At 43.4% G+C, this 20,115-nt stretch overlaps 2 protein-coding genes across 14 annotated transcripts in view; both read left to right on the top strand.

Annotated features, from left to right (window-relative positions):
* The window catches only part of TMC7 (transmembrane channel like 7), a 53,865-nt gene extending 47,692 nt beyond the window's left edge, over positions 1–6,173 (top strand). For 5 of the 9 annotated variants that reach the window (XM_036309841.1, XM_036309839.1, XM_036309842.1 and 2 more), the window contains 2 exons: positions 2,834–2,912; positions 3,761–5,886. In XM_036309841.1, coding sequence (XP_036165734.1) covers positions 2,834–2,912; positions 3,761–3,826 — 145 coding nt within the window. In that variant the 3' untranslated portion in view covers positions 3,827–5,886. Of the gene's footprint in view, positions 1–2,637; positions 2,715–2,833; positions 2,913–3,760; positions 5,887–5,991 lie in introns of those variants that run through there. The other 4 variants (XR_004967616.1, XR_004967618.1, XR_004967617.1 and 1 more) reach the window with 4 other exon arrangements.
* A 6,692-nt stretch (positions 6,174–12,865) lies between these two features.
* The window catches only part of COQ7 (coenzyme Q7, hydroxylase), an 81,821-nt gene continuing 74,571 nt past the window's right edge, over positions 12,866–20,115 (top strand). For 2 of the 5 annotated variants that reach the window (XM_036307732.1, XM_036307733.1), the window contains exons 1-2: positions 12,866–13,025; positions 18,740–18,918. In XM_036307732.1, the coding sequence (XP_036163625.1) occupies positions 12,953–13,025; positions 18,740–18,918 (252 nt within the window). In that variant the 5' untranslated portion in view covers positions 12,866–12,952. Of the gene's footprint in view, positions 13,026–18,686; positions 18,919–20,115 lie in introns of all 5 variants that reach the window. The other 3 variants (XM_036307730.1, XM_036307731.1, XM_036307734.1) reach the window with 2 other exon arrangements.

Raw genomic sequence — 20,115 nt, forward strand, 5'->3', positions numbered from 1 at the left:
GTACGTGGGCTTCTCTCCACTGGGAAATGGGAACTCACCTGCTACACTTCAGATGCTACTGAGCCTCACTTTCCCATCTCTATAATGGGCATAATAATAGCAATTCCTTCAGAGGATCATTGAGCAAGTTCAGTAAGATCCCACATGTAAGGCACTTAATCCAATGCCTGATTTACAAAAACCTAATAAAGTAATAATAATTACTGATTATTCTCAAAATCACTGCTTTTTGAAAAAGAAACTGATTATTGAGTAGAGAAAAGAGCATAAACTTGAACGTTGGCTCTACCAGTTATAAGCTGTGTGGCGTTCCATATTAAAAAAAAAAAATGCTTAGCAGAGGACCTGCTGTTAAAGGCTCAGTAAATGAGAGGTGCTATATGCAAGGGTAATGAGGGTCTTCGCTACACAGTGATGATTGATATTGAGTGTTAAAGTAATTCTAATCACAAATGTGTATCGAGGGCTTACTACGTGCGGTGCATTGTTCTCATTACAGTGGGGCCTCATTGTTCACGGAGTCTGTGTGTTTTATTCCTGTGGTGTCAATGTGCCCACTCACTAAAAGATTGTTGAGATCTCAAAATCAGTACTCGCAGCCGTTTCCATGGTCATTTGAGTCTCTTGCTGTGCAGTCTTAGTTTGTTCAAGCTGCTATAATAAAACGGCACAGACTAGGTGGCTTATAAACAACAGGAATCTCTCACAATTCTGGAGCCTGGGAGCCCCAAAATGAGGATGCCGGATGGCTGCATGAGGACCCTCTTCCAGCTTACAGCCTTCTCATTGTGTCCTCATAGGACAGAAGGGGCCATGGGGCCTCTAGTCCCTTTTATCAGGGCACTAATTCAAATATTGAGGGCTCCACCCTCATGACATAATCACCTCCCAGAGGCCCCACCTTCTAACACTGTCACATTGGGGATTAGGATTCCAACATGTAAACCTAGGGGGGACACAAATATTCAGACCATCGCATGCACCTTCCCAGCTGAGGTGAAACAAGGCCTTAAGTACACTGCCGTCGGACTTCAGTTCTCACACCACAAGCAAGTGCCCTGTTTGCAATCTCGTTAGGGCTGTGTTTCTTGCATTTTATGCTTTTGGTTGGTGGTTCCACTGTTTGAAGGCCCCAAGTGTAATGCTGAAGTGCCGTCTAGTGTTCCTAAGTGCAAGAAGGCTATGATGTGCTTTACAGAGATAATCCGTATATTAGATTAGCTTCGGTCAGTCATGAGTTACAGTGCTGTTGGCTGTAAGTTCAATGCTAATGAATATTAAATGTCTTTAAACAGAAACAAGGTTATGTATGGATAACCTTTCGCAGTAAACAAGAAACATAAGGTATTGATCAGTTGAGGAAAATGTTGTGACCATCGGAACCTAAGCCTGTAGTTCCTCTAAGGCAGCGGTTCTCAACTTGTGGGTCGCAACCCCTTTGGGGGTCAAACGACCCTTTCACAGGGGTCACCTAAGACCATCGGAAAACACATATATAATTACATATTGTTTTTGTGATTAATCACTATGCTTTAATTATGTTCAATTTGTATCAATGAAATTGGGGGTCACCACAACATGAGGAACTGTATTTTTTTTTTTTTCCGATGCAAAAGCAAAGAGTCATTTATTTCAAACCTAGGTTTGGCTCCCCTGCCCCCCCCGCCCCTTACTGGCACAGCAGCAGGTGGCAGAGCAGGAACTGTATTAAAGGGTCACGGCATTAGGAAGGTTGAGAACCACTGCTCTAAGGGCATTGGTCCAAAATTCACTAATTCAGCGTTCCTGGAGACTCTAGAGCAGCGGTTCTCAACCTGTGGGGTCGCGACCCCTTTGGCGGTCGAACGATCCTGTCACAGGGGTCGCCTAAGACCATCCTGCATATCAGATATTTACATTATGATTCATAACAGTAGCAACATTACAGTTATGAAGTAGCACTGAAAATAATTTTATGGTTGGGTCACAACATGAGGAACTGTATTTAAAGGGTCAGAAGGTTGAGAACCATTGCTCTAGAGACTGCCACAAATAACTGGAATTGATTGCAGTTCATGAAAGCATCACAATTACCCTGCGACATTGCTGCAGTAAAACCCCACCACAGTGCAAGAAGTGGGCCCAAAACTTCATCTGTGAAAGGCAGGATCCCTTGGATGAGATGAATAAAATGACCTGGGGAGCTGGGCAGCCAGCCAGCCTGCATCCGAGGTACCCGCGATGGAGCTACTCCATCCTAATTCGTTCACCCCAGCTGTGGTTTGGCTGGCACCATCTGGTGGTGGTTACCTGATCTGGCTTCAGCATCTTTGGGGACCTTTTCTGTCCTTGGCTGTGGGGACTTCCAGGAGCGTATCGATCATAACAGTGATTCCAGTGGCCCTCATTTCCTCAGCACTATCTTGGGAGAATGGACAGGAAACCACCTTCCCTTCATGTAATGAGCTTGTCCGCTGTTTTCCTCCACTCCACTTGCCCCACGCCCCAAAGATAATAATTTCATTGACCACCCCTACCCCCATTTGAGATTTAGGGCTGCACAGAAAACAGAAGCCGGTTGCCAATTGCTTTTATTCAAAATTGTATTATCTCAGGCCTGATATCACTGGGTGTTACTGTATTATCCCCATTTTACAGATGAGAAAACTGAGACCAGAGAGATTCCACAGTGATCATTCACCCCTCTGACTGTTTCGATGCCCTGTTTGGAAGAGGTGTGGGTTGTCTTTGTCTAATGAGTAAAACTGTTGCAGGCGAAACCTGTCAAGTTGTTTTTCTAAGTGGCCTTCAAATGGTACAGACACCCTAGTGACCATTTCACCTTGTGTTGCAGCCTCGTTATGTTTTATTTCATTGCCCTGGCCGGAGCACACAAGCGGGTGGTCGTCCAGCTCCGAGAGCAACTGTCCCTGGTAAGGAAGCATGCAGATCCTGGGCGTCATGGCGGGGGACATTTCCCCAGGGCATCTAGTAGAAAATAGCCTCTTTCTGAAGAATGCTACCGTCCCTCCCTCACCACCACTCCCCCAAAACTCTGCCTTCAAGCCAGGCCTCCACCAACTTCATTCATTCACTGACTCATTCATTCCTTCAGCATATATATTAAGCACTATCTGTGCCTCATACTGGGCTGGTTTACAATGGTGAAGAAGGAATGCTAAGTAGTTAAAGAAAAAAGAAATGTTGATAGCAGTAACTGCTGAGAAGATAATATGAACAAGGCAAAGTGACAAGTGGGCCATTTGCTGCTGCAGATGGTGGCCACTGAAGGCCTCTTGGAGGAGGTGAATGACCTTGTAGTTGAGACTTGAATGATGAGAAGGAGCTGATTGTGGGAGGTCTCAGGGATGAGAGGAACAGGCAGAGGCCACAGTGCGGAACGAGCTGGGTTCTCCTGGGGGCAGGGAGGGAGGGTGGTGGGGCTGGAGAGGCGAGATGAGGCAGAATTGCAGCTGGGTCACAGCATAGCCTGATGGCTCTGGTCGGAAGTTTAGGTGGAATTCTGATTGTGACAGGGAGCCACCGGAGGGTGTGAAGTAGAAGTCTGATGGACATTTTTTAAAGGTTACTGTCCATTCTTTGGACAGGGGGCTGTGGTGGGGGCAAGAGTGAGAGAGACAGGCCAGTCAGGAGGCCATTACAGTCGTCCAGTGTTTAGCATCCTTGGCCTCGTGTCTGGTAGGTAATTGAGCAGGTTGAAATCATGATATTTGTTTCCAAGTATACTGGATGTACTCTTGAACCTATTTCTTTTTCTTAGGAAAGTCGTGACAAGCGTTACCTAATCCAGAAACTAACAGAAGCCCAGAGGGATATGAGGAACTGACGAGACGGATGAGAAGATGCTGCTGCATGTTCATAAGCTGGCTTGGCGACCTGCTGAGCCTGCAGAGGTGCGGCTGGCTTTGCAGCGGATTTTTTAAGGAGTATTTTTCTGGAGACCAGGCCTTTCCTGAAGGTGGCCTCATGCGTGCAGCTGTGGTGGCCATGTTTCCGTGACCCGGCTCCTACTGAGGGCTTTAGAGACGTAGAAAAGCAGGTTCCAAACCAAGTCTTGCCTGTTGACCAGCCACTCGGTGACTGATGTATGCAGCCTTCAAGCTTTTACACCAAAAATGGGGGAGGAGAGACCTTACATATTTTTAAGGGCTTCTTGGTCTTGTCTTTTACAGTTAACTGTAGGGTCATCTGTTCATGAGGCTGGGGTCATTCTTTTAAACCAGGTTCTGAGGGTTTACACTGAGAAGTGTTCCTTAAGAAGTAGTGACCCTTCTGGACGGTTCTGTGGACTTAAAATGAAACCTGATTTTTTTTTTTTTTTTTAATGAAGAGAAAGCCTTGAATCATGATTTGGGAACAAGTGGTGGGAACCCGGGGAGGACGGCTGTGTAATTTCAGCCACACGGGGTAGTGATGTGAGGAACGCCGGTCCTGCTGTGTGAGGCACAGCCTCTGGATGTACCGAGGAAGCCTTCGGAGGGGATTGCTGCAGGCGGCAGTGATTTCCTAGCTGCGGCCTTATTACTCAGGGGACGGTGGCTCTACGGGGCTGGATATCCACAAGCCCTCGGTTCCCTTCCAGTCTTGAATTTGGGGACTTGGGAGAGGGCCCTGTGCCATCAAAATGAAGAGGGAGACAAAGGGTACCTCTCCGTCTTCCAAGTGCCACTTCCCTTCCTGCACTGAGGTCTCTATTTCTGAAGGACACTGTCCATTTCAGAGCCAGGCTGGAAAGACTGTTGAGTATTTATTTGAGTTGTGGGTTTATGGGCAGAAGTGTTTTGGGGGATATGAGTTGCAGCTCTGCCTGTTAATCAGACCAGCCTAGTAGCCAGTGTAGCAAATCAGACAATATTGTGTTCTTGAATACATATATCCAAATCGTTCAGGGCTACTGTTGGTTTTCTTGTGCTTAAAATTTTAAACACAAGTGCCTTTATGTTACAAAACATGCAGAGTACCTCTGAAGGTAATTTCAATTACAGTAAAAACTGTATGCAATCAATACCTCAGCATAAGCTTTCCGAAATGGATAGGTCTGAACTTTTTAACATAAGCCTAAGTTATTGTTTAATGTGATAACGGTTTCATTTTTACATCTTCAGGTCATTTGTTTTGTAACGTACTGTTTGAGGCAGCCTGCCTTTTACTGACTAAACCTTCTCCTGGGGGGTAGCTGGAATTTCACCTTGGATGCAGGTTTCAGAAAGCTGCTGCTGTTAAGAATATTTCCCACCCTCCTCCACCCCTCATTAGAAAAAAACGACTGCTCTGAGAAGCAAAGCCAGCTGACTGTGGCTTGCACATTGCGGTATACTTGTCTCTTTGCCCCAGGTCAGTTACTTGCCTTCCACAAAGTGAGCAGTAACATGGGATATTTTTGTACCTGTGACACCAATGAGGCTTTCAAGCTTTTTCTCTCTTGTTAAGGTTTACGATTTTCTAAGTCTAAAAACCAATATCATGGAATTTTGAGTAAACAAAAGTTCATGCAACCCTCACTTTTAAAAAATTCCAATTTGGGGCATTGCTACCTAGAGTATTTATATATATATAATGTTCTCACCTTTACCATACTTCTGAGGAGAGCCAAGTTTTCTGTGTGTGTGTGTGTGTCTGTGTGTGTGTGTGTGTGTGTGAGAGAGAGAGAGAGAGAGAGAGAGAGAGAAGAAAGAGATGGAAGCTGTTTTCTTTCCCTATTATAAAAATGATACTGAAATATGCTAATATATTTGTTTTAAATGCTAATTTACATACCTCTTGAATGTTTTGATATATGTATTTTGATAACTTTAATAACTTTAAGCGATGTCTGTATAATTGTTCAAGTGCAGCTCTCACTAACAAATGTGCATGAAAACTACTGATTAAACACTCTTGAAGGTTTTTCAATGTGATTGTATATATTTGAATTCACAGAGCTTTCTTGTCAATAATCAAGTGAGCAGGGACAATTATAAATTTGTAAAGTCATTCTTTGTCTTTTCCTAGAATCAGAGAGAGAAAAGAAGTGCTTAATTATAAGAGATCATCAGATGAGTGTTTTGATAACCCCTTGGCTCTGCTGAAGCTGAGGGACTTTCTGTTTGTTTGTTTTTTAAATATATTTTATTGATTTCTTTTTAGAGAGGAAGGAAGAGGGATAGAGAGTTCGACATTGATGAGAGAGAAACATCGATCAGCTGCCTCCTACACACCCCCAACTGGGGATGTGCCCACAACCAAGGTACATGCCCTTGACCGGAATCGAACCCGGGACCCTTCGGTCCGCAGGCCGACGCTCTATCCACTGAGCCAAACCGGCCAGGGTCATATATGGACGTTTATTCCAATAATGCCCACAGTATGGGGAGAGCAGCAGGAGAGCATCCTGGAAATTCTGCTCTGCCCCCACCCCCACCCCTTTGCCAGCTGGCTTATTACAGTGAGGAAGAAAGGGCGACCTACAGCTAACAGTGTAACTGGGAAAAGGGGAGGGGAGGGTCTGCAGTTTAGCTTTCAGGACCTTGAAGTCCAACAACAAGCTGACTAATCTCCTATGATGTTACAAACAGCTCAGCCCATACCTGGGACTGGAGAATGGTCAGCATTCCTGAGGCAACCCCCCACCCCCCGGAAGGGGTCATGGTCTAGGCACAGCAACCAAGTCAAAGTGTTTCCTGTCCTTGATCTGCTTTTATTTGTTACTAGAGGCCCGGTACACAAAATTCGTGCACTGGAGGGGGGTGTCCCTCAGCCCGGCCTGCATCCTCTCACAGTCTGGGAGCCCTTGGGGGATGTTGGACTGCTGCGGAGGCAGGAGAGGCTCTTGCCACCGCCACTGCGTTTGCCAGCTGTGAGCCTGGCTTCTGGATGAGTGGTGCTCCTCCTGTGGGAGCACACCGACCACCAGAGGGGCAGCTCCTGCGTTGAGCGCCTGCCCCCTGGTGGTCAGTACGCATCATAGCGACGGGTCGTTCTGCTGTTTGGTCGATTTGCATATTAGCCTTTTATTATATAGGATTTTATCTTATAAATATATTTTTATTGATTTCAGAGAGGAAGGGAGAGGGAGAGATAGAAACATCAATGATAAGAGAGAATCATTGATTGGCTGCCTCCAGCACTCCCCACACTGAGGATTGAACCTACAACCTGTGCCCTGACCAGGAATTAAACTGTGAACTCCTAGTTCATAGTTCGATGTTCAACCACTGAGCCACGCCAGCCAGGCCTTGATCTGCTTTTAAAATGTATTTTCTTTTTGCAACATGTCCTTCAGTTTCCCAGGGTTTGTAAGAAAACCTCATTTTATCTATAGTTAGTGCTAGGTGTCATCAAATAATTGAATTGATACCCATCCCCTGGAAAACTGACCTTTAGACCATTTCACAACCGACATTCCACGTGCTAAGACTGTTATCTTTCCCCTCTGGACTCTCGTAGGATCTGGATCTGCCCAGAGTCCTGCCAGAAAAGCCTGCCTAGAGCCCTTTAAAACTTCTGATTCCCTGTCCCTGGGTGCTGGCACTATTTTGGCGCTCAATTCAACTGGTTTCTGGATGACCTAATAAATTTATTATTCTTTACCACTTTCAGCCTCGTGCTTTCCTCCTTCGGCGCCCCTAATAGTAAGGTAAATAATCATTAAACAAACAAACAAAAAATCATTAAACAACTGTGGTACAATTCGTATTACATGCCCTTCCCCCGTCACCCTACCCCCTTCCCCCACAGAGGTAATCACTGTTAATGATGTTTATTTTATTCTCCCAGAAAATTATAATACATATTCAGGCAGATATATTTGTGTGAATGTATGAGATATATATTTCTGAGCTTCTCCCTTTTTTCTCAATAACATCTTAAAGATCTTTCCATATGAGTAGTGGCACATTCTTTTTTTAATGGCTACATGGCATTTCATTATATATGTGTTACCGAACTCAAGGAGTGCACCACTTGGGGTGTTCTAGTCAAGAACAAGATGTGACCTTGGCTGAGTAGCTCCGTTGGTTAGAGCATCCTCCTGATATGCCAAGGTTTCAGGTTTGATCCCTGGTCAGAGCGCATATAAGAATCAACCAATGAATGCATAAATAAGTGAAAAAAATCAATATTTCTATCTCTCCCTTTCTATCTCAAAATATCAATTTTTAAAAAATTAAAGATTAACAACAACAACAACAACAATGAGAGGTGGTTGTTTTATTTACTTGCAGCAACTAAAGGGCACAGGAGATTCACATCAAAGCTCTGTCTCCCCAAGGGGAGCCTTAGCCATTCCTTATACATACACTGGTTGGTTAATTACACATTGATTTCTTCTTTGCAGTTGGCTGCATTTACCCATTGAGTTCCTGTCAAGCTCATCCTGTTTACAGCTGCATCTGCAAAATACTGGACTATATTTTTAAACATTTAACAAGAAGAGCATTTATTAAGAACCACTCTAACTTTAATCCTAATCTTGAGACCCTTGTACTACCTAACAAGTGATTGCTTCCATAAGGATTTGCTCTCTTCTGGACACTTAAATTGTTTTTAGCCCTCGACCCACACCCCTTAAAAACACTAGGAGCTGGAATTTTAAAAGCCCCCCCCCCCCCCCAGCATTTCTTTATTTCTTTGTTCTGCCTCATTCTGCTACAGACTCTTTTTGGAAGGATGCTTTGCACATTCTTACAATCACAAAATATTCTCATCCAGGAAAGAGAAGAATCCAATTAGGCAAGTTTTTAGTTTGAATTAACTTGTAAATTGACCAACTAAATCCCTGCAGCTACATATGTGATTGCAGCTAAATGCAAGTAAGTGTTGGAGAAGGAAGGAATTGATTTTTCTAGGTTAGCACTGCAAGATAAGATTGAACTTCTGCATGTACCTTCTTTATATAAGGTACGGCTTTATTAGTTCCATTTGGCGTATTTTCTTTCCAATGCATGGGATGTGCTTGGGACATGGCATGGCTTTGCTATTTGCTTAATTGTGTGATTTTGTACAGGTATCTTCATCTTTCTGGGATAAAATTCCCTTATTGTTAGGCTTGGCCAGTGACACCGGCTGTGAAAGAATTCATAACTGAGAGAAGAGATAGATGTAGTGAGAGGGAGTTTATTTTACTTTTCATAAAGGGAAAGGGCTAGTGCATTCATTGCTAATCAATAAAAGGGCAAGAAACAAAACATGGTTTCCCCCTTTAAAGGGTAATGGCTGCTGTTGCTAGGTGATAAAAAAGGGAGGAGGATTTGGGGGGCTGAAATTGAGTAGACATTAAGGTGGGGGGGGGGAGTGTAGTTTGTTTGTTTTTCAGGAGAAGTCCAGGCAGATGTCCTAGGGAGGTGTTTTATCAGTATTTTTCCCAAGCCTATAAAACATGCTTAGAGTAAAAGTTATGAAGCGTTCCAAAGAGGCTTGTTTGAAGGGGAGGGGGAAAGGGAACTTTCTAACTAGAGCAGGGGTGGGGAACGTCTGGCCCTTGGGGCCATATAAGGCCCGAGAAATCATTTGGTCTGGCCCTGCCAAGGCATTAGGGGTGAATTAATTAAATGTTTGACCAAACAACAGGCTAATTTTTTAGTTGATAATTTTGTATGGCCCTCTAATGATGCTATTAATATCTAAATGGCCCTTGGCAGAAAAAAGGTTCCCCACCCTGGAACTAGAGATTCCTTGGTGAGAATTATCTCTGAGTTGTAAAAACAGTAGGGAATATGGGGATGTAGAATGTTGCCATGAGAGTAGCTTATCTTGTCCAGCCATTTGGACAGAGGGGCTCTTTGAATCAGAGCAGCTAACAACCTTGGGGTTTACTTACCAGGTACTTTTCATAAATTGTGGAAGGCTACAGCAAGAAAAAAGAGGCCTTTTTCTTGTCCTAACACTTATTTTAAATAGAAAAATAAAATACAATCACTTTTATTTTTGAGGATTGAATTAGGGATAAGTATGCCTTTTCTTTTTGAAATTTTGTTCCTCATTATAAAAATATTTATTATAGAAAATGCAGAGAACATTGAAAGCTGCAGAGGCGGGGGGGGGGGGGGAGGAAAAATCATGTATAAGCAATATTTATGGATAGCCACTGTTAAACTTGACAAAATTCCTTTTAAGATAGAAAGTACAAAGGGAGGGAAGGAGGATGAGAAGAAAAAAAAATGTTATTTCTTTTTCACTTAACGTAAGTTTTCTTCTTTTATCAAAAGTTCTTTATAAACATTTCAGTGGGCTACATACTAGTAACATCATACGGATAATTTTTAAAAACATTCTCTTGCTACTTAACATTTTGTTTCCAAATTTTCCTGATAATAACTGAGTCATCCATATAAATCTTTGTCAACATTTTTCCTTCTTAGAGATAGAAACCTAGAAGTGGGATTACAACAAAACTCAGAACATTTTAATGCTTTTGAGAGCCAGATTTACACTCTTAGCTCGAGATGAGAATGTTATATCACTTTCACTTTCAAGAAGTATTTGGGTTTAAAAAACTATATTAGTTCATCACAATTTTTAATGACTGCAGTGTATTAAAGTGATTTGAAAACAACTAGCAACTTCAATTATTTTACAAGAGCAGTGTTCCTTACATGTTTTATAGTTACTTGGATAAAAGATTTTATATATATATATATATATATATATATATATATATATATATATATATATATTATAAAGGTGTAAAGTAGAAATTGATAGCCCCTTTCTCACAATACTAACCCTGTGAAGTTATCAATATAAATGTTTTGTTATATATCCTCCCAGATATACATCTTTGATTTTTTACCCTCACATACATACTTTACATACTCAAACCCTCACATACATTATTTTCAGCCCTAACCGGTTTGGCTTAGTGGATAGAGCGTTGGCCTGCGGACTGAAAGGTCCCAGGTTCGATTCCAGTCAAGGGCATGTACCTTGGTTGCAGGCACATCCCCAGTGGGAGTTGTACAGGGGGCAGCTGATCGATGTTTCTCTCCCATCGATGTTTCTAACTCTCTATCCCTCTCCCTTCCTCAATGTAAAATCAATAAAATATATTAAAACAACAGCAACAACAACATTGTTTTCATTGGATAGGTGCCTAGAAGTAAGTGAAAGGTTAACATAGTGGTACATGAGCAGGCTAAATAGCCATCTCAGACGGTGGATAAAGAAAAATTGAGCCCAGCCGACATGGTTCAGTGCTTAAGCAACGACCTATGAACCAGGAGTTCACGGTTCTATTCCTAGTCAGAGCAAATGCCTGGGTTGCAGGCTCACTTCCTAGTGTAGAGCGTGCAGGAGGCAGCTGATCAACGATTCTCATCATTGATATCTCTCTCTCTCTCTCTCTCTCTCTCTCTCTCTCTCTCTCTCTCTCTCTCTCTCTCACCTTCTTCCCTCAATGAAACTACCTCTTCTTAAAAAAGAAAAAAGGAATTTATTTAAGGAAAGGGGATGGAGGATGGGATAGCGAAAGGGAAGGGCTGCACAGCACCGAGCCAAGAGGACATTGGGTCGATGATGGTGGTACTCTGGAGCTGGAGTTTCATCCTTACAGGCAGTCGCTGGCAGGAAACTTTTGTCGTCAGTGGGTTTGGGGGCTGAGCTGGTGGGCTTGGAATGCAGGTGTGCGATCAGGTGTCTTTAGAATAGTTTCAATTCCCTATGTGGTGTGATTCCTGGTATCCAGCAAGTTTTCCTGGTCTTTTGTTCTCCCATGGTGGGAAGCTTACAAATGGCCATTAAGGATCATAATGCCCTGTAGTCCTAACAGTAGGATTACTTTATCAATGGATATGCATTTTTTAAACATTTCCAACAATTTTTTTTCTAAACACTTAATATCTTAGAGCAGTTTTAGATTCAAAGCAAAATTGAGAGGAAAGTACAAAGATTTTCCGTATACCCCCCTACCCCACACATGCCCAACCTCCCCATTATCAACATCTCCTACCAGAGTGGTACATTTGTTTACTACTCCATCCCCTTGCTTAAATTAATTTTTCTTTATTTAAAAGAGAGATAGAAGCATCATAAATGCACTTTGGAATGCACTTTTAAAAGTATATGTTGCTAAATCTCCTCTCCTCACCCCAAACCCCAGTAAACCAATTGGCACCCATTTGTTTACCAACAATAAAGTGGACACAAAAATAATACGTGCTCTCTGCAGAAAATCTAAAATTGAGAAAATAAGTAGAAAGAAATTGTAAGTATTCTGTTAGCCCCAATACCTAGAGAGGACACTTTTGGCCATGTGGTGAACTTAATTTCAGCATGTAATTTCTACTGTTTTGAAGTGGATGTAGGATAAAAATGGAGAAAAATCTTTTTCTGTGTTGGTGAAGCACAAAGTACAATGGCTATGCCAATAAATTAATTCACTCATAGTCCTTTTTCCAGGAATTTAGTTGAGAAATCTTTACCCTGTCGGAGATGGGAATGGGATTGGGGGTGAAAAAGATGAAGGGATTTATAAGTACAAATTGGTAGTTACATAATAGGGGGATATAAAGTACAACATAGGGAATACAGTCAATATTGTAATAACTACATATAGTATCAGATGGGTATCAGATTTATTACGGTGTTCACTTCAGAAGTCAAATATCTAATCACGGGGTTGTACACCTGAAATTAATATAATATTGTACTCAACTGTAATTTAAAAATTAAAAAAAAATATGTAATTTAAAAAATCTTTACCCTGTCAGATCTTCGGACGAGCAATTTAGCATTCTCACCTCCATGGCAACCCAAGGTTCCTTCACCACCCCCTAAGTGATTGATAGCAACTGCATCCAATAGAATGTTTTCATTTGCGATTTCCAACCAATCGAATGGAAGCAGGGGCCTTGGGGCGTTACCACCGATGCAGATAGGGGCAGCGTCTTCCCTACGTCTGTTCTGCGTCATCAATCCGCGCTAAGGGCACGTTGGGCCCGCTTCGCTCAAGGGAGTCGTTGCTTTGTTGTCGCCGACAATGAGCTGTGCCCGGTGGGTGGCGTCTGGCTGCCGGTGGCGGCTGTGCTCCGGTGCCCCGCGACCCCTCTCAGGTAAAGTGGGAGCGCGGCCGCGGCGCGGCGTTGGGCGGGAAGCCCGGGGATTTTCGCCTGGGGTTTGGACCGGCGAGGTCACGGGGGAGACGTTTACAATGACGTCACAGGCCTGCGACGGAGCGCGGCTGCGAGACTTAAAACACTGGGCGCTGACGGCTAGGGCGCCCTGACGGCTAGGGCGCCGGGGGATGCGAGCATGGCTTTCCGCAGGGACTCTCCGGGGCGGCCTCTAAGGGTTGGCGCGTTGGGGAAGGGCACACCTGTGCCGTCACGTCACTGCGGGTGTCGGAGCGCCCGGCGGCGGAGGACACTTGTGGGCTTTGAAAGTTCAGTGCCCCCGGGGCGTCCTCGGGGCTGGTCAGGCAGAGTGCAGTCACGTGACCGGCGCCCGCTTCCCCCTTCCCCACCCCGAGCTTGTTAGACGCGCAGGGCTCGGGTCCCTCCCGGACCTGCTGGGCCGCTCTGCCAGCCGGTAGTACTTTAACACGCTCTTGGGCGGAACCGTGTACTTCAGTAGGAAGTTTGAGAAGCACCCGGGTAGTCGAAGGAGCATCGAGTCGGGAGCAGGGAGGCTTGGGTTTGGGTCCTGGCTTCTCCTTTTCTCGGTTCACCTGAGCTGCCTCGGAAAATGGGGAGGTCGCTTCCTACAAGTGAAGTCGTTCGTGTGCCACCTTCGGGATTTTGCCTCATAGCAAAATCATGTACTTTTGATTATTCAATATATTTTATAACCGTATTCCATTTTTAAATTAAATCGTTTCAGGGAAACTAAGTCCTTATGGTAAACCGAAGACCCGAATTGCCTGCCCCAAATCAAGTAATCAATACACTGAAACCAAGAAGTTATTAAACTGTGTTAGATACTGTGGCCTACCAAGGCCTGAGCCCAAGACCATCTCTTTTCCTGGTTAAAAAAAAAAAAAAAAAAAATAAGGGAGATTAGCCCTGGCCGGTTTGGCTCAGTGGGTAGAGCGTCGGCCTGCAGACAGAAGGGCCCCGGGTTCGATTCTGGTCAAGGGCAGGCACCTCGGTGCATGAGGCAACCAATCGATGTGTTTCTCTCACTTCGATATTTCTCTGTCTTTCTCTCTTCCACTCTCTGTAAAAATCAATGAAAAAATATCCCCCGGTGAGGATTTAAAAATTTTTTTAAAAAGGGAGATTACCAAGTGTTAGGATTTGTCAGCTATAAACAGACCAGTGTCCTTGATTAAATCAAAAGGATTGGAAGAGAATTTAAAAGAGAATAACTCTTACCACATGGGCATTATTTAATGTACGATCATAAGCCATGTAAAATCTTCCCATATACCACTTAAAGTCTTCTGGGTAACATTATTGTTTTATGTTTCACACTTTGGAAAACACAGATATAAAAACGATGCATTTGAGAGCTTCTACCACTGACTCTCAAGTTTAATTTATTTTTTTTAAAGTGTGTGACAATACAGGCAAAACTCATAGGATTGTTGAACATGGATTGTAATGCTTCTTTGTTGAGCCAATGGGCATAACAGAATAAGAATCTTCTTTCATTTATAAAGTTACCTTCCTTCCTGTATCTCATTTTATCTTCGTGGTAACTCAGTAAGAAAGGTTTTGTTGTTGTATGTTTCCCTTAAAAGGGTAATAACCTGATTATTACCAATTTGTATGTAAGAAATGGCAATTCTGATTTGTCCAAAGTTAGTGTTTTGAGACAAAACACACGTTTCCTGGCCCTAGCTCTGTGCCTTTTCTAAGGTCCCTTCATGCTTAGTAAAGACACCTTGCAGAGACTGTGAAAAGATAGAAATGGCAAATGTTATGATACTCAATTTTCCATGTTACCTCTCACCCCAGATCATTTACTAAGTGTCTGAATCTGGAAAGGTGGTACAGGCCTAGGGAACAATCTAGTATGTTTTTTTTTTTTTTTATTTTTTTTTATTTTTTTATTTTTATTTTTTTTTAATTAAATCTTTATTGTTCAGATTATTACATTTATTCCTCTTTTTTCCCCCCCCCATAACTCCCCTCCTCCCAGTTCCCGCCCCACCCTCCGCCCTCACTCCCCACCCACTGTCCTCATCCATAGGTGCACGATTTTTGTCCAGTCTCTTCCCGCATCTCCCACACCCCTTTCCCCCCCAGGAATAGTCAGTCCATTCCCTTTCTATGTCCCTGATTCTATTATAATCAACAGTTCATTCTGTTCATCAGATTATTTATTCACTTGATTCTTAGATTCACTTGTTGATAGATGCATATTTGTTGTTCATAATTTGTATCTTTACCTTTTTCTTCCTCTTCCTCTTCTTAAAGGATACCTTTCAGCATTTCATATAATCCTGGTTTGGTGGTGATGAACTCCTTTAGCTTTTCCTTATCTGTGAAGCTCTTTATCTGACCTTCAATTCTGAATGATAGCTTTGCTGGATAAAGTAATCTTGGTTGTAGGTTCTTGGTATTCATCACTTTGAATATTTCTTGCCACTCCCTTCTGGCCTGCAAAGTTTCTGTTGAGAAATCAGCTGACAGTCGTATGGGTATTCCCTTGTAGGTAACTGAGTTTCTTTCTCTTGCTGTTTTTAAGATTCTCTCTTTATCTTTTGCTCTTGGCATTTTAATTATGATGTGTCTTGGTGTGGTCCTCTTTGGATTCCTTTTGTTTGGGGTTCTCCGCGCTTCTTGGACCTGTAAGTCCATTTCTTTCACCAGGTGGGGGAAGTTTTCTGTCATTATTTCTTCAAATAGGTTTTCAATATCTTGCTCTCTCTCATCTTCTGGCACCCCTATAATTCTGATGTTGGTACGCTTGAAGCTGTCCCAGAGGCTCCTTACACTATCCTCGCATTTTTGGATTCTTTTTTCATTTTGCTTTTCCGGTTGGGTGTTTTTTGCTTCCTCGCATTTCAAATCATTGACTTGATTCTTGCGCTCCTCTGGTCTGCTGTCGGGAGTCTGTATAATATTCATTATTTCAGTCCGTGTATGCTTAATTTCTAGTTGGTTCCCCAATATAAGATCGAGGGTCTCATTAGTTTTCTTGTAGATCTCATTAAGTTTATCGGCGGCTTCTAAACAGTTCTTGAGAGACCTTAAAAGTGTGGTTCTGAACTCTATATCTTCCATTGACAATATTGTCCTTGAGAGACCTTAAAAGTGTGGTTCTGAACTCTATATCTTCCATTGACAATATTGTCCTGTTTCTTTGTCTCCGCATTTTGTTATGCTTCCTTGGTGCACCCCCTAGTGGTCTTTGTTCGCAGTCTTATAGTTAAATCTTGATTGTTGTAGCTAATTCCAGGGAGGGTTTGACCTCCAGGCCAAGTGGCTATGAGAATCAGCTGTGTCAGCAGTGAGAGAACTTCTGTCCTCTAGGGAGGTGCTAATCTAGCCTTTGCCTGAGGCTATCCGGCAAATGCCTGTGTGCAGGGCTTGGGCGGGGCGGGTTGCACAGGATCAACAGGGTGGGCCGGAGAGAGCAGTTATGGCGGCTCTCAGTCCTGTCCCCAGGGGCTCTGCCTCTCTGAGTCCCAGCACCCGCTGCAAAGCTCAGAGAGAAAGCTGCACTCGCTCTGACCGAAGCCAGACAGTCCCGCTTCTCCCGTTTGAGTCTGGGTCCCTAAAGACTCGCCCGTATCTGGAGCTCAGAGTCTGCGACTCCCTCCCAATTGAAAACGCCAACCGCGCCCTCCGCCGCCAGCCCGCTCCGTGCACTCCGCACCTCAGAATTTGACTTCAGCACTGCGCCTCCTCTGAGTGTCCGTATGCGTTTCTCTTTCCTCCTAGTTGTAGGACTTCCACTCAGCCAGCGTTCCTGTGGTTCTGGGTGATGTCCCTTCCGTTTTTTGGTTTCACTTTTGAAGTAGTTGTTCAAAGCAGCAAACTCTGGCGTTAACCTATGCCGCCATCTTGGTTCCTCCCCCTAGTATGTTTTTAATCTAAATATAATCCTACCCACAAAAAGTCACCTGTTTGTTGGATTTCATCCTATGTACTTTTTAAAAAGTGTATTTTTTTGTGTGTGTGTGTGTGTGTGTTTTTAAATGAGTACTGGGATGTCTGTAAAGTTCTTTCCCATTGACATGTTTTGGGGTGGGAGTAACAAAAGAAAGAACAAGCAAACAAAATTAATTTGAGAAGTAGAGCCAGCTCATCATTTTCAGTGTCAATTCCTGGGTTAGGTTTTTGCCCCATCCTATATAATCCTATATAATAAAGAGCTAATATGCTAGTTAGACCAGGCGGCAGAACGACCTTCTAGAAGGACCAGTGGGCGGGGCCATGGGGCCGTGAGGGCCAAGTCCCTTGCAGGGATTTCGTGCATCAGGCCGCTAGACTTTCTATAAGAAGGTCAGATTGATGAAAGCACCAGTCTTTGGTCTAGGAGGCAGAAACTTGCAAGAAGCTACCTTGACTTTATCAAATGTCCACATAAAAATATGGCCACAGTTAACATTGACCCATTGTCAGAAGGCACAGAACTGGGTAGTGCATTATACTTGGCAGAATTTGGAGTGCAGGAACTGGAGTCTAGTTTCTCGAGTCAAATATGCTCAGTGAGGCGGAGCAGGTTGTGCAGTGGAGTAGACCAAAGCTGGGTCACCATGCTTCACACCGCCATGCCTACCCACACTGTTGTGTTTAGTGAGGCACCTTAAACTCCACCTGGCCAAAAAGTTCAGATGCAGAATAATTGACCCTAAATCCCACCAGGCCTACCCCATCACCTTATGTCCAAAGCACTCCAGCTTTTTAATGAAAAAACTATAGATGTACCCCAAATGGAAATTTCCACACATTTTCTGGGTGTTGAAGTTAGACTAAATGAAAAATATCTATTAAAGACAGGAAGACATGGTTGTCATACATAAGGCTTGGAACACATCTCAAGGTGATACCAATACAGGTCAAAGTTCACTTTAAATATTTTCTCTGGGTCTCTATTTCCATATCTGCAAAATGGACTGAAAACAGCTTACATACCTAAACACATTACAAAACTCTTCTCAGGGAAAAAAACTTTTGGGATGCTGCCATATGAGGCTTAGAATACAAATCCAGGTGTCACTATTAGCAAATTTTTAAAGACAATATGTAATCTGTCCTAAAGAATTTACATTTTGAAGGCAAGAATAATTCAGTTGAATTGGATCTGTACCATAATGAGATGAAACCTAAGTTCTAAGGCTTATTTCTCAAAATCAGATGCTCATGGATATGGGTATTTTAAGAGAATTTAAATCTATGGTTCTCAACCTTGGCTGCAGAGAAGATTTGTGTACAGAGCTTTTTCAAAATATCAGTGTCCCCTTCCAGAAGTCAATTGGGGAGGAGCATTTCATGGTTTTGAAAGCTCCCTACAAGGTTCTGGGTAGTCAGGGTTGGGAACGAAGTGGGCCCGAAGTGGTGAGTGAACTAGAGAACCATGCCTATCTAGAGCCAGCTGCCACGTCAGCTGCCTTAAGAGAAGTCAGACTCAGCATTTCCCTATCTTCATACACTTAAACCAGAAATCCAGATATTTAGGTAAAGTCTTTTAAGTGTAGGTAACATTCGCTTCTTTTAAAAACCAATACTGCAGGATAAACAATACACTTAAGGGCATGTCAACCTAGGGGAACTCACTTGTTACCTTTGTTCTAAGGTGCCCCTTTTTTCTGTCTGTAAAAGGAAACATCTCAATTTTACTTGAGAGTAATGAAGAATAAACACTTGCATTGCAGCTTACGGAAGAAGAATCAGTGTCAGATTTTGCAGCTCAAGAATGACTTTAGACAATATCAATCGGGCAGCTGTGGATCGAATTATCCGTGTGGATCATGCAGGTGAATATGGAGCAAACCGCATCTATGCAGGGCAGATGGCTGTCCTGGGTCGCACAAGTGTCGGGCCAGTCATTCAGGTGGGCGCTGCTTTATATCTCTCAGCCTGGTCTACTGAACAGGGCTTACGGGGGTGGGGACCCAAAGGCCTTCAAGTAATGAATCATATTCGGTAATGTATTCTTAGGGGACGTACTCTTTGTCCCCAAATGAGTAAAAATTGAATATTGGGGAGAGAAGAGTGAAAAGGATATTATTCTTTCTATGCATAGAGCACAGATGGACATCCTATATAATAAAAGCCTAATATGCTAAGTGTCTGACCACTCAACTGTTTGACCAGTCGCTGTGACGCACACTGATCACCAGGGGGCACACGCTCTGACTGGTAGGTTAGCTTGCTGCTGGGATCCAGCTGATTGGGACGGGCCGGACATGCCCTGGATGAATCCATGCACTGGGCCTCTAGTTTAGTACATAAACAGATAATATGGTATATCTGTAGTAGTAAATTTTTATAGTGGGGGTGGGTAATAATGAAAAAGGGGTCGAGTCCTAGCCGGCTTGGCTCAGTGGATAGAGCATCAGCCTGCAGACTGAAGGGGTCTTGGGTTTGATTCCGGTCAAGGGCACATGCCCGGGTTGCAGGCTCGATCCCTAGTAGGGGGCATGCATGAGGCAGCCAATCAATGATTTTCTCTCATCATTGATGTTTCTGTCTTTCCCTCTCTCTTCCTCTCTGAAATCAATAAAAAATATTTTTATAAAAAGAAAAGAAAAAAGGGTTGAGAAACACCTTTAGGTGAAAGTTCCAGTTGCTGAGAGGTTGCACTCCGGCCCCCATTGGAGCCCAGCAGAGATGTTTTATACTGAGAAACAAAAGGAGAGACCTTGGCTTTGTGCTCACACAGACCCAGCTTCACATTTCAACTCTCTCACCTGCTACCTTGTGACCTTGGGGAAGTCACATAGACTCTAGGTCTTCACTTCCATATCTGCAGAATGGGCTGATAACACCTACCTCATTGGGTTTTGGTGAGGAATAAATGGCTGGTATAGAGCAGCTGATACCATGCCTGGCATGTAACAGACACTCAGCATAAGTTAAATTGCCTTTTCTGAGTCCTCAGGCAAGTTACTTAACCTCTCTGTGCCTCACTTTCCTCATCTGTATAATGGGGATAATAATGGTTTGTCCTTCACAAAGCGGTTGTGCAGCTTAAATGAGTTGCCTACATTAAGCTATTTGATAGAGTGCCTGGCAGGAAGTGCTGTGT

The sequence above is a fragment of the Myotis myotis genome, unplaced genomic scaffold, assembly GCF_014108235.1.
Source record: "Myotis myotis isolate mMyoMyo1 unplaced genomic scaffold, mMyoMyo1.p scaffold_m19_p_5, whole genome shotgun sequence".
NCBI lineage: Eukaryota > Metazoa > Chordata > Mammalia > Chiroptera > Vespertilionidae > Myotis > Myotis myotis.